Source organism: Tachypleus tridentatus, chromosome 5, assembly GCF_004210375.1.
Source record: "Tachypleus tridentatus isolate NWPU-2018 chromosome 5, ASM421037v1, whole genome shotgun sequence".
NCBI classification, from domain to species: Eukaryota; Metazoa; Arthropoda; class Merostomata; order Xiphosura; family Limulidae; genus Tachypleus; species Tachypleus tridentatus.
Genome location: NC_134829.1, coordinates 7,926,543 through 7,953,870, shown reverse-complemented (window position 1 = coordinate 7,953,870; position 27,328 = coordinate 7,926,543). Strand labels below are relative to the sequence as shown.

General features: G+C 34.2%; 1 protein-coding gene across 5 annotated transcripts in view; it reads left to right on the top strand.

Moving 5' to 3' along the window:
• The first annotated feature begins 703 nt into the window (after positions 1–703).
• Positions 704–27,328, top strand: part of LOC143250445 (cyclin-dependent kinase 8-like) — a 68,527-nt gene continuing 41,902 nt past the window's right edge. For 2 of the 5 annotated variants that reach the window (XR_013028195.1, XM_076500985.1), the window contains exons 1-7: positions 704–814; positions 2,410–2,543; positions 3,346–3,421; positions 8,039–8,149; positions 17,035–17,175; positions 19,523–19,580; positions 22,568–22,699. Coding sequence is in view for 3 of the 5 variants with exons in the window: in XM_076500985.1 (XP_076357100.1) it covers positions 2,416–2,543; positions 3,346–3,421; positions 8,039–8,149; positions 17,035–17,175; positions 19,523–19,580; positions 22,568–22,699 (646 nt within the window). In the remaining 2 variants the exon portion in view is untranslated. Of the gene's footprint in view, positions 815–1,111; positions 1,261–2,409; positions 2,544–3,345; positions 3,422–8,038; positions 8,150–17,034; positions 17,176–19,522; positions 19,581–22,567; positions 22,700–27,328 lie in introns of those variants that run through there. The other 3 variants (XM_076500987.1, XR_013028194.1, XM_076500984.1) reach the window with 3 other exon arrangements.

The window sequence follows — 27,328 nt, the reverse complement described above, 5'->3', positions numbered from 1 at the left end:
GATATAAAGGTGTTCCTTTGTATTGGTTTATTTTGGGCTTAAGTTGTTGTATAAGTAAGGCTTCTTTAATTTTGCGTTTGTTTCTTTATTTAGTATTTAGTTGCCTTCCCTCTAGTCTCACGCTGCTAAATTAGGGACGGCTAACGCAGATAGCCCTCGAGTAGCTTTGCACGAAATTCGAAACCAAACCAAACAAACAAACAGTTTACTAAAATTGTCGTACAAATTTCATAAATAAACAGGCGATTTCACAAATCGAAAATTATACTGTAAATTGTTATTTAATAAATCAATAAGTATGTTTCTTAGCTAATTAATTAACTTACAAATACTGGTTCCCTCTTAAATAGCGGTAACTTTACGTTAAAATCAGATACAGCAGACAGTCCATTATGGTTTTGCTATGAAAGAAAAATAATACAAATGCTGGTAACATTTATAAACAGGCAAATAGCTTCATAATTTTGTCTGGAAGCAGGGAAGAAAGAACTATGGAATGCACAAATTATACATGAAATGTTTCTTCAAGGCACGCAATTTAACTGAAATTGTAAAATTACACTTTGTGCCTCCTAATCTGTGGCATAGTGTATGAATTTTCATAAGATTGTACTCAACTTATATCTCTTACAAGTGTCAAAATTCTAACTTTACGAACTATATATATATAAACACACAGCTGAATATCCACCTAATGATAAACGTTTGAACTACAAAGGTAGGTCTTGAAATAGTAGACCACGAAGGATGCGGGTCGGATATAAACTGTACTTTATTTTGAAGTTAGTTTTAAACTCACCTAAAACACAGAAAGGTATATTATAGTAACTATATATGTGATAGAAAAATAGTTAACAGTTGTTTGTTATTACTGCGAAATAAATGTATGACTTTAGCGACGCCAGTAATTATTAAATAATATTAACATTTGTAACTTGAGTTAGTAAAATAGTTAATGAGTATGCTGTACTTATGGGTCAAAGGAGCTAACTACATATATATAATATAACTATTGTGAATAGAATATTTCGGGGAAAACCCATAATAACGTATCATTAATTGAACAGTAAATCTGTAAACGAAAGCAGTTACTGCTCATTTAATGGTGTGGGGAATAGCATTGACTAAAATGATGTACATTTGTACACACAATAGTATGTATGTATATATTAAAATATGTGTATACTCGTAGTTAACTCTTATGTTGTGTTCAGTGGTTTGACTTACAACGTACCTCTGTTTATGCCTTTCAACCAACAGGTAGTATAATAATGTCCAGCAACCAGTTCTACCAGTAATAGTATTTGATTGTGGAACTGTTAAGACTAAAGTTTATAAATTACCCAGTATAGATTTGAAAGCAGTTTGTATAATGAATTAAAAAATTGATGTATTATCAAGAGTTATTAGATGATATTTTGTTTACTTGTTTAATAATTTCTTCAAAATTTTAGTTAATTGTAGCTCATTAATTATCAAAATACCTGGCCTTTAATTTTTATATGGAAGTTTTAGAAATGTGTACATTTTTCTTATGACAGGAACTTAGTGTTGTGGTAGTAACTGTGAACAAAATAGTGTTTTTAGTTGGAAGTTTCACATGGTTTTGTTTGTTTATTAAAGTATATATTAATTCAGAGAAAATGACAACAGTTAATATTTTGGTATCTAACTGTGGTGTAAACTTTGTTTCTTCAAAGTTCTTCTAAATAGTAATCTCATTTTATAAAAACATTACGAGCATAAACACAATTAGACAACATTATACTGAAGTTCTTTACAAGTGTGACCCCAATTGTTATCATGTGAATCATACAGTTTTAGCTGTGGGAGCATTATAACATGATGGTCATTCCCACTGTTAATTGGTAAAGTGTAGCTAAAACATTAGTGGTGGGTGGTATTGCCTAGCTGCCTTTTGTGAGCTGCCTCAAAATTAGTGATGGCTTGTACAGATAGCCCTTGAATAACTTGAAATTCAAGGACAAACAAAACACACTGACAAATTTTAAAATAAAATTCTAATTTTTGTAAATGTTTCTCATATACATTTTGCTCTAAGAATAATTAATTGGCTTGAGTAATCTTCATCAAATAGATTTCAATAAAAACTGTCATCTCATCTTATCTTTTGAGGTCATTCGTTCTTTGGAAGATTGATACTAGTATACGATCATGAAATCATTCATTGTATCCTTCTTAAAATTCTACACTTGAATATTTTTAATGCACTTATTATGTGTAAAAATATTTTACCGAAGTAATGTGGTAGCAAGCACAACTAGGTTTTTAATTAATTTAAGGAGACTGATGTTTCCTTATCCTTTTGATTGCATGTTATGAGAACTGTATATTGAAACACTGGTTGACATAAGTAATTACATCGTTTACTTCTCTATTTCTCTTTAGCCAAAAATGGACTATGACTTCAAAATGAAGGCTATTGCTGAGCGAACAAAAGTTGAAGATTTATTTGAATATGAAGGTTGTAAAGTAGGCAGAGGAACTTATGGTCATGTGTACAAAGCTCGTAGAAGCACTAAGTGAGTGCTTTCAAAATAGAATATGTGCAGATTGTGTATGCCCTAAGAAATTTGGTTCATAATTATATAACAAACTTGCCATTTCTAAATATTTTGTTTGCTTACATTGTTTTGTAATAAAAGACTGTGTTGTTGTTTTTCATTTTTAATAGTATTTAGCTCTCAAGTATGTCTACATTGTATCAAAAGCAGTTTGAGGGCGAGTAAGATACTTTTATTGAATCCATGTAAATGAAATGTGAATTATTTTCATGTGACATTTGAGTTGTATTTGTCTAACCATAATTATATGTGCTAAATATAATTATATCACTTCTTATTTATCAAAATTATAATTTTTGTTTTAAATTTGTGATTGAAAAAGGTATCTTTTTCCTCAATGAAACTTTTGTATTCTAAATATTTCTATAATAATACTGTATAGTTATCTGTAGGTCAGATTCCAACTTTTGTGTACTAAATAATTCTGTAATTATACTGTATGTTTATTTGTAGGTCAGATTCTAACTTTTGTATACTAAATAATTCTGTAATTATACTGTATATTTATTTGTAGGTCAGATTCTAACTTTTGTGTACTAAATAATTCTGTAATTATACTGTATGTTTGTTTATATGTCAGATTCCAATTTTATTGTGTACTAAATAGTTTTGTAATAATATTGTATGTTTATTTGTAGGTCAGATTCCAACTTTTGTGTACTAAATAGTTTTGTAATAATATTGCATGTTTATTTGAAGGTGAGATTTCACCTTTTGTATACTAAATATTTCTGTAATAATACTGTTTGTTTATTTGTAGGTCAGATTCAAAAGATTATGCCTTAAAACAAATAGAGGGAACTGGAATTTCGATGTCTGCTTGTAGAGAAATTGCAGTAAGTAGTGAACTTTTTAAATAACAGATTAAGTTTACTGAGAAATAATTTCCACTTTTCTGTGCCATTAACCTGTAGTGAAGTGTACCTAATCTTTTGTTCTCGTGAATTGTGCAGCTGTACAATGATATCATTAGGAAGCAGAAACTGTATACAAATAGGAAGGTGATGCATCTAGTGAATTAAGCCTCCTATGCATGTGTGGTCAAATCTTCATTGTGTTGCTTGTTACTGAACACATAAGATGTGTTTTTCCTGTTTTAATTTAATGAGATTTGCAATGTTGAAGTACTAATTTGTTTCTTACTCTCTACAAACTATGAACATGCTGGTTTGTGTCACATTTACTACTACTTCTGTGGTTGAAGATGGCCATTTATCAACTATTGCTTCTGTAGGTTTGTTGATTGAGGATGAAGTGGTGGGTTCCTTTATGCAGCTAGGACCTTTTGAGAGAAAAGTTGAGTAAGATGAATTTGATCATCTGTTTCTTCTTTCTGGTTATGCTACTGAATGTCTCTCCCTTTTTAAAAGAATTGGCAGATTTTCTCACGTTATTAGGACTGAATACCACAGGTGTGTATACCACTCTCTTTATGTCATTATTAGGACTGAATACCACAGGTGTGTGTACCATTCTCTTTGTCCTTATTAGGATTGAATACCACAGGTGTGTGTACCATTCTTTTTATCCTTATTAGGATTGAATACTACAGGTGTGTGTACCACTCTCTTTATGTCTGCTGTATGGTTTGACTCTTCTTAGTCCCTCCTTTATAGTTTTAATTATTTTTTTATTTTCTCCCTTTCTGCTGATTTTGGCATTCATGCCACTTTTTCCTTAACTAACTACATTCTTGTCACCACCTCATGACTTGCTCTCTTCATCTGTCTTATTCTTATATCATGTCTTGCAGTCATTCTGAACTTCCCTTTCTTGATACCCAAAACTTGGAACAGATTCTTTGGCATTGGTTTCACTTTCCACTGCTCAACATTGATTGGTTTCACTTTTGACATTGATTGATTCTTCTTCTCGTACGTATTTACCTCTTCTTCCTGAACTTCATGTCTAAGGCATCCTGGTGGGTTTCAAGAGAATTTAATAGGCAGTTTTGTTCCATTTCCTTCTATGGCTTGTTCCACTTCTGTCCTCTCCTTATTCCCTTAACCCCTTTCTTGCTGGGACATATTTGGTATTTTCTTTTCCCAGGTTTCACTTCCTTCTTTCTTTCCTCAATCATTTTGCCCCATTTTTTGTTCTGAAGTTCTGGAGAGAATTCCTGATTTTGTTGAGTCTTTGGTGCAGGTTCTCCATCATCAATCAATTATTTATCTTTTCAAACCCAACCCTCCACCTATGTAACTTGTTGTACTTGGTTTCTCGAACCCAACCCTTCACCGTGACTTGTCGTACATAGTTTCTTAAACTCAACCCTCCACCTCTGTAACTTGTCTTGGTCCCTCTGTTTTCCATCTGTCTATTCCCACATTGTGATCTTTCTTTTCTACCTGTCTGACATCAATTTGGTGTCAGAATTTTTGGTGGACCCTGTGGGGGCTTATCTCTCATGGATTGCATACCCATGAGCACATTTTTTGACAAACAATTGGTTTGAACTTTCAGATTCATTTGTCTTCTTCTTCTTATCCATCTTCCTTTTTTCTTTTATCAGATTCCATCTCTGTGCTTTGTTTGGGGAAGGAAACAGATATTTTGGATAAACTTACCATAAAGAGAGATGACTCTCTTAGGTTTCATTCTTGCCTCTTTGTGGTTCCCCCAAAGATTGGGGACTGGCATTCAATTGTCAACTTCTCCTCACTCAGTTGTTTCTTAGTTATACTACACTTTCATATTGAATATTTCTTTTCTCTCACTTGGGTCTTTTCTCCTCCCTTCGGTGTGGATTCCTGTACGTGGTGAGGGGACCTCCCAGTGAAGGTTCTGTTCTGTCTGGTTACCTTCTCTGGGATCTAAACATCCACCCACATGTTTGCCGTGCGTGGCGACCCGTGAAGGAGAGGAGAGGATCCTGGTGGTTGAGGGGTCCAACCCTAACACACCACTTTGGCCTCGGAATTCCTGTAGACGGGCGGCCTTTGGGTGGCCCCCATTGGGTCAATCGGCTGGTCCACTTGGGCTAGAGTCAACCAAGTACCAGTGTTGGAAGTTCTCAACGGGTGATGTGGACATTGTACCTGATGCTGGTGTTTGGGTATAGTGCTCAGGAAACCCTGGAGTTGCTGCATTGTCCTTGCATGACTTTGCAGTGCGTCCCCTTGTAGGGCTCCATGGTGGGTGGGGTCAGTGGGTACCGAAATTTTTCCTTTTTCCTATGGATCCTCCAAAAAATTTAAATAAAATTGTAAAAAAACAGTCAATGGGTAAGCGACCACGTCTTGAAGACTCTGAACAGCAATCTTCAACATCAGTAACACACGTACCTCATTTTCTTATATTACATTCTCTTTCGGAAAAACCTTTAGGGCAAATGTCCCCTTTTTTTATTCAGAAGGGACTAGAGGGACTTGCTGGCTCTCCAAAGTCAGTAAAGAAGCTTCGATCTGGTGACATATTGGTTGAAACATCCACATCTCAACACAGTGAACTCCTCTTGAATTCAAAGGCAATTGGGGATATACCTATTGAGGTTACACCTCATGCTACTTTGAATTCTTCACGAGGAGTTATTGTTGAAAGGGATTTGAAGAACGTTTCCGAGTCAGAGATTCTTGCTGGTCTCTCCACTCAAGGAGTTTCTGCAGTGAGGCGCGCATCTCCACTCGCAAAGATGGAGCTACACTGCCAACAAATACCTCGTTTTAACATTTACTTCACCACGTGCACCTGCCACCATAAAGGCAGGTTATCTCATTTGCAGAGTACGGCCATACATTCCAAACCCTCTTCGATGTTTCCAATGTCGGAGATTCGGGCCACTCAAAGACATCTTGTCGTGGTTCCCTGACATGTGCTCGTTGTGGAGGCAAGGACCATGATGCCTATGACTGTGACATGAACCCACATTGCATCAACTGCAATGGTTCTCACCCCTCTTACTTTCATTCTTGCCCAAAATGGTTGGAGGAAAAAGAGGTGCAGCGTTTGAAAACGATACATAACATTAATTATCCTGAGGCTTGGAAATTGCTATCCACCACTCCATCTCGGACATATGCTGCTGCACTTCATTCCACAACTACAGTGGGAGTGCAGACAGATCTCTCTGTGCCTCCAAGAGAATCGTTTTCAAAACAAATGAAAAGCCTTTTGACCTCCGTGGTTAAAAAGGTTGATGAATCGACTTCCACACCCATCTCTGTTCCTCCCATACCTTCAAACAAACCTCATGATCCACGTCCTTCAGTTTCAAATGCAGGCATTTCTTCTGATACATCTTTTTCTCCCACCACAAGAGACAAAACAATTATTCGTTTGCATCCTCAGTCACTGGATTCCCCTTCCAATAACAAAAACCTGCCCACTCGACCCAGGGCAGGATCCATGGAGGTTGATAGACCTCCTCTGTCTAAAGACAGTAAAGAAAAAAGACGTGGTCGTAAACCGAAGGGTTCTTCAGCCACTTCACCTACCCGTTCTTAAAAATGGCCACCTTGAGACAAAACTGTCAAGGTTTACGTTCTAATCTGGATGATTTATTGGAATTACTCATCCCTTTGGTCTGTTCACATATGTTTATTCTCTGTGATCCTTTTGAGACTAGTGGAATTATTTGCAGGAACCTTTGGCTTTAATGGTTCACTTGTTCCCACTTCTACTCAAGTTCTGACTGAACTTGTATCTCTTCACCAATGCTTCCACCGTTGGTTGGGAAGCATCTTCGAATGACAATGTCACTTTATTCATGTGGATTAGGTTGTGTCCTCTCCACATGTCTAATCTGTGAATGAAAGTCTCACTTTGGTCATGTGGACTTGTAAAGAGCCCTTTCTACATATCAGCATGCCGAAACCTTTGGTTATTTGTCTGGCATGCTCCTATTTTTTATTCCTCTTTGTAAATCATTTAGTTGTGATCCATTCCAACAACTTTGTGGTATTTTTGCATATCAACCACCAAGGGGGGTATTTGATCCAGGACTCTGCTTTCAAATCTAGGACATTTTTCATTGAGTCAGTTCTGTATGGGTTCATGTCATTGCTTACTATTTGTCAGGAGCTATGATTCTTATTGTGGACCAACCTTCTCAGCCAGACTGTCCATGGAATGGTCTTCTCACCTTGCTTCAGCCTCATGCATAATGGTTCTATCAAGGGACCTTGTGTCTCCATTTTTGCCAAATTTCATATAAAATTTAATAAATTTGTTTGTGAATTTAAAAAAAACTTAAAAGATTACTAGGTTGATGTTTGGGTTCTGTCCAAAAACAAATCACATTGTCAACATATCAGTAGTGGTGTTTGGATCCTGTCCAAAGACAAAATACAATAAATTTATGTTTCGTATCATAGTTTTGTGTTTGATCAAATTAACTGGTTCATTTTAATTAGAGTGAAATTTTGTGTTTTGTTTATCATATTAAGACTCATCATAAATATTTTTGCATTTATGCTTTTAATAATTTTACTTAAGTGTTTGATTTACATTTACAGCTATTAAGAGAACTAAGACATTCGAACGTCATCCACCTCCAGGGTGTGTTTTTGTCTCATGTAGATCGTAAAGTATGGTTATTATTTGATTATGCTGAGCATGACCTTTGGGTAAGTGCACATTTACTTAATACTTTCTTCAGTTTTTATCTTAGTTGTCCTATATTTATCCTTTTATTAATGTTTTTTATTTTTATTTATTCATGAATGAAGATATATTGGTAGTATCTCATCTCCTCGTAACAATGTAAAAAGCAGTGGTGCCAAAACAGGCCATGACTAAAGTAGCAATGTAAGAAGTAGTGGTGCTAAAACAGGCCACGACTAAAGCAACAATGTGAGAAGTAGTGGTGCCAAAACAGGCCACGACTAAAGCAACAATGTAAGAAGCAGTGGTGCCAAAACAGGCCACGATTAAAGCAACAATGTAAGAAGCAGTGGTGCCAAAACAGGCTACGATTAAAGCAACAATGTAAGAAGCAGTGGTGCCAAAACAGGCTACGATTAAAGCAACAATGTAAGAAGCAGTGGTGCCAAAACAGGCTACGATTAAAGCAACAATGTAAGAAGTAGTGGTGCCAAAACAGGCTACGATTAAAGCAACAATGTAAGAAGTAGTGGTGCCAACTGAGAGCACAATTAATATAATGATGTATAGTGTAGATAGATTTTTTTGTGTGGGTTTTGTTTGCATATGCAGTATTACAAGTTTTAAGCCACTGCATTTATAAAAACTAAAGAAATGGATACAATATTTTCAAGGAGTGTTAGATGTTTAGTTGTCCTATATTTATCCTTTTATTAATGTTTTTCCTTTTTTATTTTTTATTTATTCATAACTGAAGATATATTGGTAGTGTCTCATCTCCTCGTAACAATGTAAGAAGTAGTGGTGCCAAAACAGGCCATGATTAAGTAACAATGCAAGAAGTAGTGGTGCCAACTGAGAGCACAATTGATATAATGATGTATAGTGTAGATAGATTTTTTTGTGTAGGTTTCTGTTTGCATATGCAGTATTACAAGGTTTAAGCCACTGCATTTATAAAAACTAAAGAAATGGATACTATATTTTCAAGGGGTGTTAGGTGTTTAGTAAAAATAAATTATTCTTTGAGAGTGGCAGGATAAAGTCTAAAAACAAATCTACTTGCACATTTGTTTTTATTTATAGCCAAGTTTGTAAAAATGAAAGTGTGAACATTTTAAACATTTCTTTTTATGAATTATCTTAATTAAATATCAGTTTCAGTGTGCTTTTCAGTTAAAACTGTCGAACTATCATTAGAATTGACATGTAAAATTAACTTGATAAATGTTGAAACACTAATTTTTAAAGTAGCAAAAAATATGAAAATTCAGAGGAATTCCTGTCTTTAGACAAGACAACTAGAATTAAGTTACTTTTTTATTCATAAATTTTGCACATGAAAATATGCAAGGTGCACTTCTAACATTTTATAAACAACAAGAGATATTTTCTGTTTGTTATTTTTTTCTCTTACTACATTAACTTCATTTTGATCACTAGTATGATAATATATAAGCACACAGTACCTTCCTTCACTTTCAAATATAGCTATTTCTGTTTATTGGTGCCCTCTATATGTAAAATGATTTTATTACATATGCCACAAGTCTTCCAACCCTCTTTGGTGGGATCAAATAATTTTAACGTGTTTCTCATGCAAATCATGCATCACTTTTCCACCAGTGGGAACTCGAGACAAGTGACTCCCACTGTGTGCCCAACTATCACTTTGAAATTTGGTAGCTCTTGGTCTTGGACATTTTCCTTTTTGTCTTGTTTGTTGCTATGATTTGAATCAATTTTCAAAGTGGTTTCAGTTTACCTAACTCAAAAATTTGAAAGCAGTCAAGTGCACTTATCCTTGTTGCATGTATTTTTACATCAAACACTTTTCTTGACTGCTACAATATGAATTCTGATGTTAATGTCATTGCTTTGAGTGTTTCACTTTCAACAGGCACCTCACCACAGGCTTCAGGTACTAGCGACTTGACAGGAGTTTTATCTACATTTATTCACAGGGAGACAGAATGTCATATAAGTCAGTCTTTACCTCCAGGCATATCCCTGCTTCCTCCTGAACATGTTAAATCTTGGTAGGCTCCAAGGACTTTGATTGCTTGTTTCCACCTCATGAATTTGCCATGCCTTCCCATACCCTTACTGCAAGTTATGTTCTGCCTTACATGATTTTTTTTCTTATTTTATTTCTCAGATATGTCATGGTTTGCCGTTTGCCTCTGTATCTTTTGACCTACATCCTCCATTACTGCAGGATGATACTTACCAATCTTGTTTGATTTTTGTTCCACATACCCCAGCATTTGGGTTTATACTTAATAATTTTCCTATAAGTTGGGCAATAGTGTTATTATGCCTCATTCTCCTTGGACTACAGACCAGTATTCCTTCTCATGTTATAGGACTGACTGTCTGTATCTCAGTCAACAACCTTTGGGTTTGATTTTACACATTTAGGGAGGAGACCCTGAATCTTTCATTAGTCTCATCCATGCACAATGTTCTCATCTCAGTCTCACCATCATGCCTCTTATGTGGTGTTTTTCACAATTCATTTCCTGTCTGAGGTTCTTCACAGATGCCCTAAAGGTTATTTTTGGGGACATCCTCTCCCTCCTTACATTCAAATTGGCTTGAGTGTTGTTTTAAGCTCTGGCTTTACAAATGTGGTTTATCTTTTAGGCCTTGATACTATTTTATCTTGAACCTATTTATCTGATCCTTATCTTTGGGATTTGCATATGGTTCAATTTTTAATACACTTTGTTTTTGATATGGTCCTGGGACCCTTGGAGTCTTTGGTGGCATCTGTCCAGCAATAATCTATCCTTTCACATCTAGTTGTCCATTCATCTCAGCTGGAGCCAAGTATGGCACTGATTCTGGTTTATCACCCTTCCTATTTCCAGCCCTTATCTGTCCCTCCTCTTTGTGGTGTCATTGTTTGTCGTTTTTTTCAATGACACACAGTATGCCACCAACAGTTCCAGTGACTATCTAGCAGGTTTGGGCCTGGTGACAACTCAACTTGTGGCCTTCATTCATCAGTGGCATCATTTCACCACCAGTGTTTGGGTTTTTAAGGTTGTCAGAAGGACTCAAAATTCCACTTCTTCCCCATTTCACTTGCCCCAGGTACCTGTTTTCTTTCCTTCTTCTAGAATTCCATAACTTACCAGTGTATATTAGAAGTGATATAGGACTTCCCTACCCAACAAGCTATTGATTGTGTTCCACATCACTCAATGGGGTTTTACTCACATTTATTTGTGATTTCCAAAAAGGTGGAGACTGGAGGCTTGTTATTGATCTGTCCCATCTTAATCATTTTGTTCACCTTTCATGTTTCACCATGGAATCCTACCTCACTCTTTGATAATCATTTTCTCCAAGTCTGTGAATGATCAAGATGGACTTCTCCAACAGTTATCTGCATATTCCCATATTGGTACGATCTCATCGTTATCTTCTGATTGTCCGTCAAGGAGTAGTGTAGAAATTTTGTGCCCTGCCCTTCAAGCTGGCTTCTGCTCCTTATGTACTGTATTGAATAGTGAGAGCTTTTGCTCTTCATGCCTTGGGACTGCATTTCTATTTTTGCATAGATGACTGGCTACTACTGGCCCATTCTGAACAGGAATTGGCTAAATGTACTCTTCAGCTCCTTTTTGAAGCTGCTTGGGTAAGCTGGTTGATAACGTTAGAGAAATCTTGCATTCTACCCAATACCACAATTTGGGTGTATTTTTCAACACTTAATCACGATCAACATTCTCCTTTCTGACTGTTCTATGGAATTGTCAGTTTGCCATGCCCTATGTAGTCCCTCATTCTTGCAAGTGAGGTTCTTTTTTTTTGGATGTGATCTTCTATGACACTGATCATCCCCCTTGGCCATGCACATGTTCCCTTCAGTGAACTATGCATGAGCAGCAGAACCTTGTTCAGGATCCCTTGGATGCTCCCAACACTATTCCTCCTTCCCTTGTACACAATCTCCTTTGGCATGTAGACAAGATTTGCACATTGGTGGGTGTCCTGCTTCTTCCTCCTTATTAAAATTTACATCTGTTTACAGACACATCCATTCAGGGCTGGGGTGCATGTGTCAATCACCAGGAGGCTTCAAGTTTTTTGTCTGTCAGTGAATTGCCTTTCCATATCAACATCCAAGAGCTCCTAACTGTCTGTTGAGCTTTGGATCATTTTTTTCCCACTGGCAGATATTGTCTGGTGATGATCCATTCTGACAATTCCACAGTGGTGGCTGACATCCATCACTAAGGCAGCACCCGTTCAAGATCCTTCTGTTTTTATGCAATGGATATCCTATATTGGGCCCTTGCACAAGAGATTTGTTTAATTGCATGTTATATGTTGGGTGCTTTCAACATTGTGGTTTATTGACTTTCTTGCCCCTACAAGATTTACTTGATGTTTTCAGGTTGTTTTACAATCTTTAGGGTTTTATTCATATAGATGCATTTGCCACCACCCTCTCTCATCAGTTACTCCTCCTCTGGTTTCCGGTACCTCGTCCTCAGGTTTTGGCTACAAATGCCTTCAGCCAGGATTGGTCCCACAAATTCCTATCTGTTTATCCTCCTATCTGATTGTTTCATGAGGTAGTTTTACATAGCCATACCACTCTGTGTGGGATTTTTCTGATCTCTCCCTACTAGATGGCTCAACCATGATTTCCTTGTTTACTCCCACTACAATTATTCTTTCATTTACTACTTCCCTTGTTGCTTGACCTCCTTTGTCAACTCCAGTCACCAGTTTGGCATCACACACTTCATGCCTTGTTTTTCTCTAGCTATCAGAAAGTAGATATGGTTGCTCCTGTTGTATAGCTTTTCACTTGATTCAATCCATCTTTCTTTCCTCCATGGAAATATATCAGGGAAAGCATGGGTCTTTCACACATGGACCCTGGCTGGGAGATTTTCTGCTGCTCATCCTACTGTGCTGGTGTCTTTCAGTTTCTTACATAGCTTTTTAGTTAGGGATCTTTGGTCTCCTGGAATTTGAATTATCAGGCAGCCTTATCCCATACCTTTCATCTTTCCCATTACCCCAGAGTTTTTATCTCAACCATCCTTACCATGTTAATCCATTTTTTCTGTATTTGTTGACCTGCTCTTCTGGATTGGAATATTAATATGGTCCTCCATTCTTTTACTGAACCTTCTTGTTTTACTTATAATTATGCAGAATTGTAAGGTCATATAAGACTACTAAGTAAAGATTAACTTTCATATATATTTTTCAGTTTTTACCTCTCAAGAAGAGCTTGGTCTCTATGACAAACTGTGTGGCCTATTTGTATTCATTTAGTCTTTTTTAGAGTTAATTCCCCTAACTTTAAATCTTTGCAAAATTTTGCAATCTTTCATTTAATGATATAATTCTTTAACATACAAAATAATATCATATTGTTTAGTGAAGTCTTTAAAAAAAATTTCCATGAATATATTTAGTATTTGTTTTGGATAGTCCATGTGAAATGTAATTTTCATGTTAAAATTAAAAATACTTTTCCTCATCTCAAAAAATCTCAAATTACCTTTGTGTAATCCCTGGGACCTCCTAATTGCATTTTGACATTTTTTTTGGGTAAAACTTTGTACTTTATCTGTTATTTTCTCTATCCTATCCCAAAATGGAATCATTAAGTTTGACCAACCTCATCAACAACAAAAATTGAAATAAATCTGAATTACCCTTTCTAGCTTTCTAGAATAACTTAAAATCATAAGTTGTAAATCACATGAGGCACATGCAGCTTATGTTATGCTATAGAATTACATTACTCATGAGCTACTATAACTAACTACTACAAGCATGCCCCATGAAACATTTTAATTGTATTATTATTATTTATTTTACTTAATCTTATATTAAATAACCTATAAAGATCCCTATTTGTACATTAGTTACTTTTATAATTATATGTAAAGAATAAATATGAAAAACAAGAAATAAAATACTTATCCAATCTTCCTTTTTATTACTCTCACTTTTCAAGAAGAGTTAATTTTTATACTACTCATAGTAATGCACTTAAGAATATGTATTTAATTAAATAATGCACCAAATAATATAGACTAATAACATGCCAAAATTAGGTAAATTTCCTTACCTCTCAAAATATTTGTCTTTCTAACTTTGTAACAAGGGTCATTAATTCAAGCTAGTCATTGACTTCCCCCTGGTAGTGATGTTGGTACACTGAGTAAAATTGATATATAACTGTTCAGAACATAACGTTATACAATATGTCATTCGGCAGATCACAACCGTGAGTTTCTATTGGCTAAAGGTAATATATAATTAAACCGAAGAAAAAACTGTTAATTAATTATGAAAGACAGAATGTGACAGTTGGGTGTAGCAGGATAGTTCTGGTTTGCTACTCAATAGCTTTGTAACCAAACAAAATGTAAGACCGTGTGTGTTGTGTCTGAACAATGACAATTTTACAATGAGTAATTTACATTTAATTTTGTACTTTTCACATGGTGGTGGATAAAATAGGGATGATGACATGTTAAGAAAAAACGTGTCATGCTACAGAAAAATGTGTCACACTAAGGAAAATACAGAATTTTATGAAAGATTGCCTCGTACAATTAAGAACTTAAAACTTGTATACTATTTAATATGAATTATTATCTTATATTTTATGCTATTCTAATTAGTATAACATAAACTGGAAATAGTTAGTGTTAAAATAAATAATTTGGTGATCCTAATTTTTCTCTAAACATCAGATTATTTATTTGAACACTGTTTAATGATTGCTTTTTTCATTTGAACTGGTGAACCAGCAGACTTGTAAACATAGCAGCTTGGATTAATCAGTCTAAAACTTACAGTCCTAAAGTAACCTAAATAAGATAAACAAAATTAAAATAATGTTAATGTGTTATGTAAATAATTAGGTTATAATATAGTGATTTTGAAAGTTATATCTTTATTTCTAATAAAGTGATTGATATGAAAAAAAAATCAAATTTGCAAGTAAAATTATAATTAGGTCAATTATGCATAATCATATTTAGAAATAAAAACTATAGTACTGGTAAACTTTATGCCAATTTTAAAAAAACTTCACCTGTATAGTTTTGCCCATTAAATTTTCACTTATTTTAGACATCAATAAAAAATTCTTTCTCAAAAGAATTGTAAATTCTAAGCAATTAAAGTCAGTTGTGTAACAATTCTTTTGTAATATACTGTTCAAAGTAACACTAGTTAGACACATTGTTAGGGTCTGGAAAAAACAATGCACAAAAATTTACTATAGCAGGATTTAATAGGTGTTATTCTTGCTATACAAGATGGAAATAACCAGAAAACCTCAGAACTAAGTAGTAGGCCAATCACACAAAATCCTGATAGTTTCTTATATCGTGTGGTAATGGAAGGATGTGTTGCTGGTTTATTAGACATTCATAGTGCTGTAGATGTTCTGTATATCTGCACTTGTTTATGTGACTTTAAATAATACTGTTATAAAAAAAATAGGGAGGTTTGGTTCCTCAGCTGTGTATAGGATACTAAAGAATAAAGTTACAAATTATAAAGATAATACAATAATATATACACTTTATTTAATGTTTAAGGAGCCAGAGAGCTGATGGTGGTGTTACCACCCAATTGTCATCTCTCCAGTCAACAGTTTAAAGTTAGTGCCAGTGACACAGAGCTATAGTAACCTGAAAATAACAAAGACAGCAAGTTTAGTAGCAATGAGAATCCAACATGAGACTCAAATCTTGAAGCATCACCCTCTCCTACCCACAGTTATGTAGCTTTATGTTTTAACAGTAAACAAACACAGTGACAATGTTTTGATTACTTGGAATAATTGGAGCAAATAATTTCAATCAGTCACTTTTTTTAATCATGACAGTCAATATATTCATAACTTCAGTTATTTATTTGTTTCACAGTTAATGTATTCATAACTTTAGTTATTCCTTTGTTTGACAGTTAATGCATTCATATTTTCAGTTATTCATTTGTTAAAATATGTAAAAGCAATAATTTTAATTAGTTGATTATTTTAGACATTAATCATTTATAACAATGATGGAAATGATGTTAAAAGTGTTATGTTGCAATGTTCAGTCAGTCTTTAAAGCCAGCCAAGTGCTGTTCTGTTGCTAGTGGTAGGGCAAATATGATTTTAAGTTTTTTCTACAGAAATATTGAGTACAAATATAAAGAAGTTATTTCATTGTACAAGTCACTTGTAAGTTGAGATTTGGACTATTGTGTTTAGTCTTGGGCTTCTTACTAGAAGAAAGATATTGAATTGTAAAGGGTTCAGAGAAGGATTGCTAGAATGATATTTGGGATGGGAAGTTTGACATACAAGGACAAGATAAATTGTCTGAAGTTTTTATCTCTTGATGAAAAAAGACTTAGAATGTATCTGATTGAGGATAAGATTGTTTATAGTGATAATATGTCTTGTAAGAGATAAGATATAAAGTTTTACCAAAAGCACTTTTTGATACTGACTTTGGAGGTTCTAGAAGTTAAGCAAATGAAATATGAATAGTGTAATATGGAGAGAAGTACATCTGTTCTCAACAGGAAAAATGAAAATAGTAAAATAAAACTTATAGGTTTTTACATTTTGTAGTGTTTACTACAAGTCTGGTAAAGTTTGTAAAGATATGCTTAATAAATGTAGCGATTTAGTGTTAAGTTTCATAATTCCAAGATTGGTTTAATATATGTTGTTCCAATGGGATTAAAACATATGGTGGAACATAAACATATTTTAAAATATTTTCATAAATACATCTTATAATGCATGAAGTTTAAAGGTAATTGATTTGTGTAGGTGGCGTGCTTTGATCACAAATTCATGTTAATCTTAAAATAAGATTTTTTTGCTGATATATTTTTTTATATTTTTGTTAAGCACATAATTAAGTTTCACCGAGCAGCAAAAGCCAATAAAAAGCCAGTAGCTTCTCCAAGAGGAATGGTAAAATCCCTTCTGTTCCAAATCCTTGATGGGATTCATTATCTCCATGCTAACTGGGTACTCCATCGTGATTTGGTGAGTTATTTCAAGATTGGTTCTCTATGTTAAAACAGTAGGAGAAAAAATCACACATAAATCTGAAAATCTAATATTTATATGCAAAAACGGCTCGTTTGGGTTGAGAAAATATTTTACAATATTTTACATATTTTCTCAACCCAAACGAGCCGTTTTTGCATATAAATTTCTCAACAAGTGGGTTTCTCGACATCACTGAAAATCTAATAATTTTCTCGAAGGATTTTCATTTATTCATCTTGAACAAACAAACTTCAGATGGTTGTTATTATTATTATATGATTGTTAAAAGGTTTTAAAGATAGTACATTTGACTACAACTGTTACCAAAATATCTTTTAAATTTAACTTATGAAAATAATGGCAATTATTGAATGTGGTCAATATAGAGTCTTCATAAGATCAGGTAGGTATTCTCAGTATATTTGCCAGTGTAATCAACTAGTATGCCAGTAAAGTCTTTATAAGACCAGGTAGGTATTCTCAGTACACTTGCCAGTGTAATCAAGTAGTATGCCAGTAGAGTCTTCATAAGACCAGGTAGGTATTCTCAGAACACTTGCCAGTATAATCAACTAGTATGCCAATAGAGTCTTCATAAGACCAGGTAGGTATTCTCAGTACACTTGCCAGTGTAATCAAGTAGTATGCCAGTAGAGTCTTCATAAGACAAGATAGGTATTCTCAGTACACTTGCCAGTGTAATCAAGTAGTATGCCAGTAGAGTCTTCATAAGACCAGGTAGGTATTCTCAGTACACTTGCCAGTGTAATCAAGTAGTATGCCAGTAGAGTCTTCATAAGACCAGATAGGTATTCTCAGTACACTTGCCAGTGTAATCAAGTAGTATGCCAATAGAGTCTTCATAAGACCAGGTAGGTATTCTCAGAACACTTGCCAGTGTAATCAAGTAGTATGCCAGTAGAGTCTTCATAAGACCAGGTAGGTATTCTCAGAACACTTGCCAGTATAATCAACTAGTATGCCAATAAAGTCTTCATAAGACCAGGTAGGTATTCTCAGTACACTTGCCAGTGTAATCAACTAGTATGCCAATAGTCTTCATAAGACCAGGTAGGTATTCTCAGTACACTTGCCAGTGTAATCAACTAGTATGCCAATAGTCTTCATAAGACCAGGTAGGTATTCTCAGTACATTTGCCAGTGTAATCAACTAGTATGCCAGTAGAGTCTTCATAAGACCAGGTAGGTATTCTCAGTACACTTGCCAGTGTAATCAACTAGTATGCCAGTAGAGTCTTCATAAGACCAGGTAGGTATTCTCAGTACACTTGCCAGTGTAATCAACTAGTATGCCAGTAGAGTCTTCATAAGACCAGGTAGGTATTCTCAGTACACTTGCCAGTGTAATCAAGTAGTATGCCAGTAGAGTCTTTATAAGACCAGGTAGGTATTCTCAGTACACTTGCCAGTGTAATCAACTACAGTGGAGTGCCATTAAGCCGCAGACCAGTAAACCATGAAATCGCTTAAACTGCTGTAGCAAGTCTTGTCCCAAAATTTTTTATGTATTAAATCTACTACCTGGCTTCTTAAAGTTTCTCACACTCTCCTTGTCGTTGACACTGACATGACAAATGTGAGCGAGGATTATCGCGGCTCACCGCTAATTTAAGAACGTGTAAAAATGCGGCTTACGAATTAAATCGTGGCTTTATAACTTCAAGGGGATATTTAAAAAGGATTTGCTTTAATTTTGGAAATAAATAAAATATATTACAATAGAAATCGACTGTTAATCTACCTTATCCGCTCTCTATGTCAGTTTTATGGAGGCCGCCATTGTTACCGAATCACACCTCTCCATACATTAAAGTTAATCTGCGATAAATCCGTGAAAGAAGTGATCAATAATTAAAGTATTATTTTTAATTCGATAATTCGATATTTTTATGGAAATTGTATAAATATTGGCCACAAACCCAATAGAAATCACTTCAGTTTCTGAGCTGTTGGCGACTTCGGCTTTTCAGTCACAAAGGTTTAAGCCGCGGACCACTTAAGCCATGGTTAAGCAGGTTGACCCCCCAAATACCGTGGCTTAATGGCGCTCCACTGTAGTATGCCAATAGAGTCTTCATAAGACCAGGTAGGTATTCTCAGTACACTTGCCAGTGCAATCAACTAATATTCCCACAGACATGTTTTTATCAAAATAATGAATATCTTCACTGTTTACCAACAAACATATATATATATATATATATATATATATGCACTGTATAGTAAATTTTAATTTTAGGCTAATATTTATGTGTGTAATGGGTTATCTCATGTTTTGTGGTATCTGAATGTTTTGATACTTACATGTTGTTATTTTCAGAAACCAGCAAACATTCTAGTAATGGGTGAAGGTCCTGAAAGAGGAAGAGTGAAAATTGGTATACTTATAGTTTTATAAATTAGTGATACATATTGTTAGACTATGTTGGACTATGTTTGTGAAAGAACTATGTATTACATAGAGTATGTAAAAGTTGCTGATATGCATGCATTTTGAAGAGGGAGGAGATGCTTTTTAGTCTGGAGTGAAAAAATAATAAATATTTGTCCCTCTATATAATGAGTATTTTTTGACTTGTGTGTGTGTTTGCAAAATGGTTTTTATGTTAACACTAAAAATACTTTTCTTCATCTGAAAAATCTTAAATTTTATTTACACATTTCAGTTGCTTGTTTTCAATAAAACTTTATATTTTGTTTGTTATTTTTTCTACTCTAACTCTATACAAGGTCAATCAATTCAATCGACCTTGTAACCACCAAAAAAAGAAAATAAAAGTTTGCAGTATTAAAAATTGTCAATCATTTGGATAAAGTATAACTTGCATAACCCTATCAAATGACATTACCTATGGGCTACTTGGAGCTGCTCATGTGAAATCATTTTATTATTATTTATTTTACCTCATATAGTCTTAACTAGCCTGAAGAGATCCTTTTTCAAATTTGTTATTTTTATAATAGAAAATAAAGAATAAAGATGAAAAGCAAGAAACAAAGTACTTACTTGTGTTTTTTTGCTGTAAAATGTTCATTACACTTAACCCTATTTTATTTTTACTAATGGTAGTAATGCACTAAATAAATTTTTACTTTATTAATTAATACACCAAAGAACATAAAATAATAACATACAAAAAGCAGACAATCTTCCCTAACTATCACAGTTTCTCTGGCTTTCTCACTGCTCATTAAACAGTGTAATATAATACATCATTTGATAGATGAAAATCTTGGTTATACATAATATAGTTTTAAGAGTAAGAGAGAACTGTTTATCTTGAAAGAGAGGATGTGACAGGTGTATGTAGTGTGAGGAGTCTCATATTCTGTTTTGTAACCAAAAAAGTTTGACTCCTATAAAATTATGGATTGTCTGAGCAATGACAGTTTTATAGTGAGTAATTTACATTAAATTTTGTAGTTACTGGAATGGTTGTGAAAAAAATAGATGGATTCATAAAGAAAATATATCACATTTCTCACAATAAGGGAATTTTAGGATTTTAAAAAATATTGCTTTATGAAATTAAGAACTTAATACTTATATGCTTGTAAAGTATGGATTATTATCTGTGATTTATGGTATACTAATTGGTATATTATCTTAAAGTATGGATTATTATCTATGATTGTTGGTACAATAATTGGTACATTATCTTAAAGTATGGATTATTATCTATGATTGTTGGTACAATAATTGGTACATTATCTTAAAGTATGGATTATTATCTATGATTGTTGGTACTATAATTGGTACATTATCTTAAAGTATGGATTATTATCTATAATTGTTGGTACAATAATTGGTACCTTATCTTAAAGTATGGATTATTATCTATAATTGTTGGTACAATAATTGGTACATTATTTTAAAGTATGGATTATTATCCGTGATTTATGGTATACTAATTGGTACATTATCTTAAAGTATGGATTGTTATCTATAATTTATGATATACTAATTGGTATAATATCTTAAAAGTATGAATTATTATCTACAATTTATGGTATATTATATGGTATAATATAAATAAAAGAAAGTATTTCAATTACTTAATGTAACTGTATAAAACCTTGTGACTTGTGAAGTAAAGGAAGTGTAGTGTAGGAACTGTTAAACGACTAGTGTGTTTGAAGGCTGGTGTAGGAACTGTTAAACGACTAGTGTGTTTGAAGGCTGGTGTAGGAACTGTTAAACGACTAGTGTGTTTGAAAGCTGGTGTAGGAACTGTTTAACGACTAGTGTGTTTGACTGTTAGTGTGTTTGAAAGCTGGTGTTTAGGTGTGTTTGAACTGGTTAAACGACTAGTGTGTTTGAAGGCTGGTGTAGGAACTGTTAAATGACTAGTGTGTTTGAAAGCTGGTGTAGTGTGTTTGAACTGTTAAATGACTAGTGTGTTTGAAAGGCTGGTGTGTTTGAAAGCTGAACTGTTAAACGACTAGTATGTTTGAAAGCTGGTGTAGGAACTGTTAAACGACTAGTGTGTTTGAAAGCTGGTGTAGGAACTGTTAAACGACTAGTGTGTTTGAAAGCTGGTGTAGGAACTGCTCAATGACTATGTGTTTGAAAGCTGGTGTAGGAACTGTTTAACGACTAGTGTGTTTGAAAGCTGGTGTAGGAACTGTTTAACGACTAGTGTGTTTGAAAGCTGGTGTAGGAACTGTTTAACGACTAGTGTGTTTGAAAGCTGGTGTAGGAACTGTTTAACGACTAGTGTGTTTGAAAGCTAGTGTGTTTGAAAGCTGGTGTTTGAAACTGTTTAACGACTAGTGTGTTTGAAAGCTGGTGTAGGAACTGTTTAACGACTAGTGTGTTTGAAAGCTGGTGTAAGAACTGTTTAACGACTAGTGTGTTTGAAAGCTGGTGTAAGAACTGTTTACGACTAGTGTGTTTGAAAGCTGGTGTAAGAACTGTTTACGACTAGTGTGTTTGAAAGTTGGTGTAGGAACTGTTAAGCGACTAGTGTGTTTTGAAAGTTGGTGTAGAAAACGACTAGTGTGTTTGAAAGCTGGTGTAGGAACTGTTAGACGACTAGTGTGTTTGAAAGCTGGTGTAGGAACTGCTCAATGATTATGTGTTTGAAAGCTGGTCCTACACCAGGACCTTAGTGAGTTTCAAACTTAGTGAGTTTGAAAGCCGGTGTAGGAACTGCTAAATAAATAGTGTGTTTCAAAGGCTCCTGTAGGAAATGTTTAATGAGTGTATTTGAAAGCTTGTGTAGGAACTGATTTAATGGGTAGTGTTGAAATGTTTCTGTAGGTCTTTTTCCTTTATCGTGATTTGGTGTTTATATTATCATTATATCTCATTCTTATTATTGTTAATTAATTTCTGATAAGCTGTTAATGAATCTTTTCACAGCCGATATGGGATTTGCTAGGCTATTCAATTCTCCCCTGAAACCTCTTGCCGATCTTGATCCTGTTGTCGTGACATTCTGGTATAGAGCTCCTGAACTTCTGCTTGGAGCAAGGCATTACACCAAAGCAATAGGTAAAGATCTATTAATCTGTCTTAAGTTAGCAATAGGTAAAGGTTTATTAAACATTAATTAAAAGTTATGATGTTTAATTAATAATACGAATGCACTTCCATCAGTCAAACTTCTATAAAAAATGAGTATTCAGTAAAGGTTGAGGAAAATTAAAGATTTGTCTGTAACACAAATAAACACATGAAATGGTTCAATGGCAGTATCTAGATATACTTGTATTAATTTTTTGAAATATAATTCTTGATGTATATTATTATAATTTATTTTCTCATTGTGTAAATGATATACCTTTCATTGTGAGATGTTTTTCTCGATGTATATTATTATAATTTATTTCATCATTGTGTAGATGATATTCTTTTCATTGTGTAGATGATATACCTTTTATTGTTAGAAGTTATTCTTGATGTATATTATTATAATTTATTTCATCATCATGCAGATGACATATCTTTAATTGTGAGATGTTATTCTTGATGTATATTATTATAATTTATTTCATCATCATGTAGATGATATATCTTTCATTGTGAGATGTTATTCTTGATGTACAGTTATGATAGAAAGTGTTCGTACCCCTGCGTCCCAAGTGATTTTTGCTCATAACGTAAAAAGTATCATGAGTAGGCTAATAGAAGTATAATATATTATAAATATTATACTAACACACATCTACATAAAGTTTTATGTAAATTAAACAACAAATAAACTGTTTATGAACAAATAACCAAAAATAGGAGGAGCAGAAAGTGTTTGTACAGTTCAGAACGTGTGAAAAAACCGATATTCCCATAAAAATTTTGTTTAGTTTGATGAATAAACTACATTATACCATTCCAGAACTAGACACTGGGTTCATAATTATTGGAATTTAGCCAGCAAAAAATATGCTTCCGGCAATTTAACGCCGTCTCCGTCGTTATCCGCTTGGTCATCATGACGAATATAAAACAACTGTCCAGTGATTAAAAAAAAAACACAGAATTATTGTAGAATACAAGTTTCGTGTGTCTGTTTCCGGTATGGCTACACAACTTAATGTGCCGAAATCTACTGTTCAAAGCATAATTGCCAAGTTTAAACTTACAGGATCATCTACTTACCTCCCTCGTTCTGGATGCCCCACCAAAATTACAGAGAGAACCAATAGGAAGGTTCTCAGAGAAGTTAGTAGGAACCCTTGCTTAACACTTAGTGACATGTAGAAACTGGTAAAGAAACTGGGGTTAAAGTAAGCACCTCTACACTTACGAACATGTTACGCATTTCTGGGTTCAAAGCATGCCGTCCTCGTAGAACTCCATATTAAAAGCCTGTTCATTTAGAAGCACAATTGAGGTATGCAAGAAAGCATGTAGATAAACTCTTTACCTATTGGAAGAGTATTTTTTGGTGAGACGAGACTAAAATCGAGATTTTCGGCCACAATGATGTTTGCCATACTTTTACGTAAGAAGAGGGAACAAAATCTTCCAAAGAACACCTTCCCTACAGTTAAACATGGAGGTGGCTTGATCATGCTATGGGGTTCCTTCAGCTCTTCTGGTGTAGGCAGCCTTCATCGTGTCAACGGAATCATGAAAAAAGAAGAGAACGTTGATATATTGGGCATTTTTATCAAGAATGATGCTCGGAACTTGTAGCTTGGGTGTCGTTGGGTCTTCCAGCACGACAATGACCCAAAGCACACATCGAAATATGTGCAATCCTGGTTGCAAAGGAACCATATAAGTGTTCTGGAGTGGCCATCACAGTCACCCAATCTCAACCTAATTGAAAACGTTTGGCATGAGTTGAAGACCAGGGTTCATCAGCGTCATCCAAAAAACGTGCAAGAGTTGGAGGCCTTCTGTAAAGAAAAATGGAAGAAAATACCAGTCGAGTACTGTCAAACGATTATGGAGGGCTGTGAGGAGAGATTGCGCCAAGTAATTCACCTGAAAGGCTACACAACTGACCATTAAAGTAAACGTACAAACACTTTCTGCCCCTCCTATGTTTGGTTATTTGTTTATAAACAGTTTATTTGTTGTTCAATTTGCATAAAAATGTATGTAGATGTGAGTTAATATGATATGTATAATATACTACACTTTCATTATACTAATCTTGATACTTTTTAAGGTATGAGGAAAAAACTACCCATGATGCAGGGGTACAAACACTTTCTGTTTGTAACTGTATATTATTATAATTTATTTCATTATTGTGTAGATATACCTTTCATTGTGAGATGTTATTCTTGATGTATGTTATAAATTATTTCATCATTGTGTAGATGATATACCTTTCATTGTTAGATGTTATTCTTGATGTATATTATTATAATTTATTTCATCATCATGCAGATGATATATCTTTAATTGTGAGATGTTATTCTTGATGTATATTATTATAATTTATTTCATCATCATGTAGATGATATATCTTTCATTGTGAGATGTTATTCTTGATGTACAGTTATGATAGAAAGTGTTCGTACCCCTGCGTCCCAAGTGATTTTTGCTCATAACGTAAAAAGTATCATGAGTAGGCTAATAGAAGTATAATATATTATAAATATTATACTAACACACATCTACATAAAGTTTTATGTAAATTAAACAACAAATAAACTGTTTATGAACAAATAACCAAAAATAGGAGGAGCAGAAAGTGTTTGTACAGTTCAGAACGTGTGAAAAAACCGATATTCCCATAAAAATTTTGTTTAGTTTGATGAATAAACTACATTATACCATTCCAGAACTAGACACTGGGTTCATAATTATTGGAATTTAGCCAGCAAAAAATATGCTTCCGGCAATTTAACGCCGTCTCGTCGTTATCCGCTTGGTCATCATGACGAATATAAAACAACTGTCCAGTGATTAAAAAAAAACACAGAATTATTGTAGAATACAAGTTTCGTGTGTCTGTTTCCGGTATGGCTACACAACTTAATGTGCCGAAATCTACTGTTCAAAGCATAATTGCCAAGTTTAAACTTACAGGATCATCTACTTACCTCCCTCGTTCTGGATGCCCCACCAAAATTACAGAGAGAACCAAGAGGAAGGTTCTCAGAGAAGTTAGTAGGAACCCTTGCTTAACACTTAGTGACATGTAGAAACTGGTAAAGAAACTGGGGTTAAAGTAAGCACCTCTACACTTACTGAACATGTTACGCATTTCTGGGTTCAAAGCATGCCGTCCTCGTAGAACTCCATATTAAAAGCCTGTTCATTTAGAAGCACAATTGAGGTATGCAAGAAAGCATGTAGATAAACTCTTTACCTATTGGAAGAGTATTTTTTGGTGAGACGAGACTAAAATCGAGATTTTCGGCCACAATGATGTTCGCCATACTTTTACGTAAGAAGAGGGAACAAAATATTCCAAAGAACACCTTCCCTACAGTTAAACATGGAGGTGGCTTGATCATGCTATGGGGTTCCTTCAGCTCTTCTGGTGTAGGCAGCCTTCATCGTGTCAACGGAATCATGAAAAAAGAAGAGAACGTTGATATATTGGGCATTTTTATCAAGAATGATGCTCGGAACTTGTAGCTTGGGTGTCGTTGGGTCTTCCAGCACGACAATGACCCAAAGCACACATCGAAATATGTGCAATCCTGGTTGCAAAGGAACCATATAAGTGTTCTGGAGTGGCCATCACAGTCACCCAATCTCAACCTAATTGAAAACGTTTGGCATGAGTTGAAGACCAGGGTTCATCAGCGTCATCCAAAAAACGTGCAAGAGTTGGAGGCCTTCTGTAAAGAAAAATGGAAGAAAATACCAGTCGAGTACTGTCAAACGATTATGGAGGGCTGTGAGGAGAGATTGCGCCAAGTAATTCACCTGAAAGGCTACACAACTGACCATTAAAGTAAACGTACAAACACTTTCTGCCCCTCCTATGTTTGGTTATTTGTTTATAAACAGTTTATTTGTTGTTCAATTTGCATAAAAATGTATGTAGATGTGAGTTAATATGATATGTATAATATACTACACTTTCATTATACTAATCTTGATACTTTTTAAGGTATGAGGAAAAAACTACCCATGATGCAGGGATACAAACACTTTCTGTTTGTAACTGTATATTATTATAATTTATTTCATTATTGTGTAGATATACCTTTCATTGTGAGATGTTATTCTTGATGTATGTTATAAATTATTTCATCATTGTGTAGATGATATACCTTTCATTGTTAGATGTTATTCTTGATGTATATTATTGTAATTTATTTCATCATTGTGTAGATGTTGTATCTTTCATTGTGAGTTGTTATTCTTGATGTATATTATTATTATGTATATAATTCTGTATGCATCTTTTTTTGCAGTTAAGTTGTTGTACTTTACATACATAATTAGATATTGTTATTCTTGATGTATATTATTATGTATAGAATTCTGTATGCATCTTTTTTTGCAGTTAAGTTGTTGTACTTTACATACATAATTAGATATTGGATAATTGTTTTTACTTGTGTCAGTTTATTACTATAGTTTGTTGTATTCAGGTATAAATTCCTCAGTTAAACATTTTAATGACTTTAAAACAACTAACTGGTGGTTTTTATGTCTGTGTCTGGTTATTAGAAAGTAATAACATTTACTGTGAAAATGATTGAA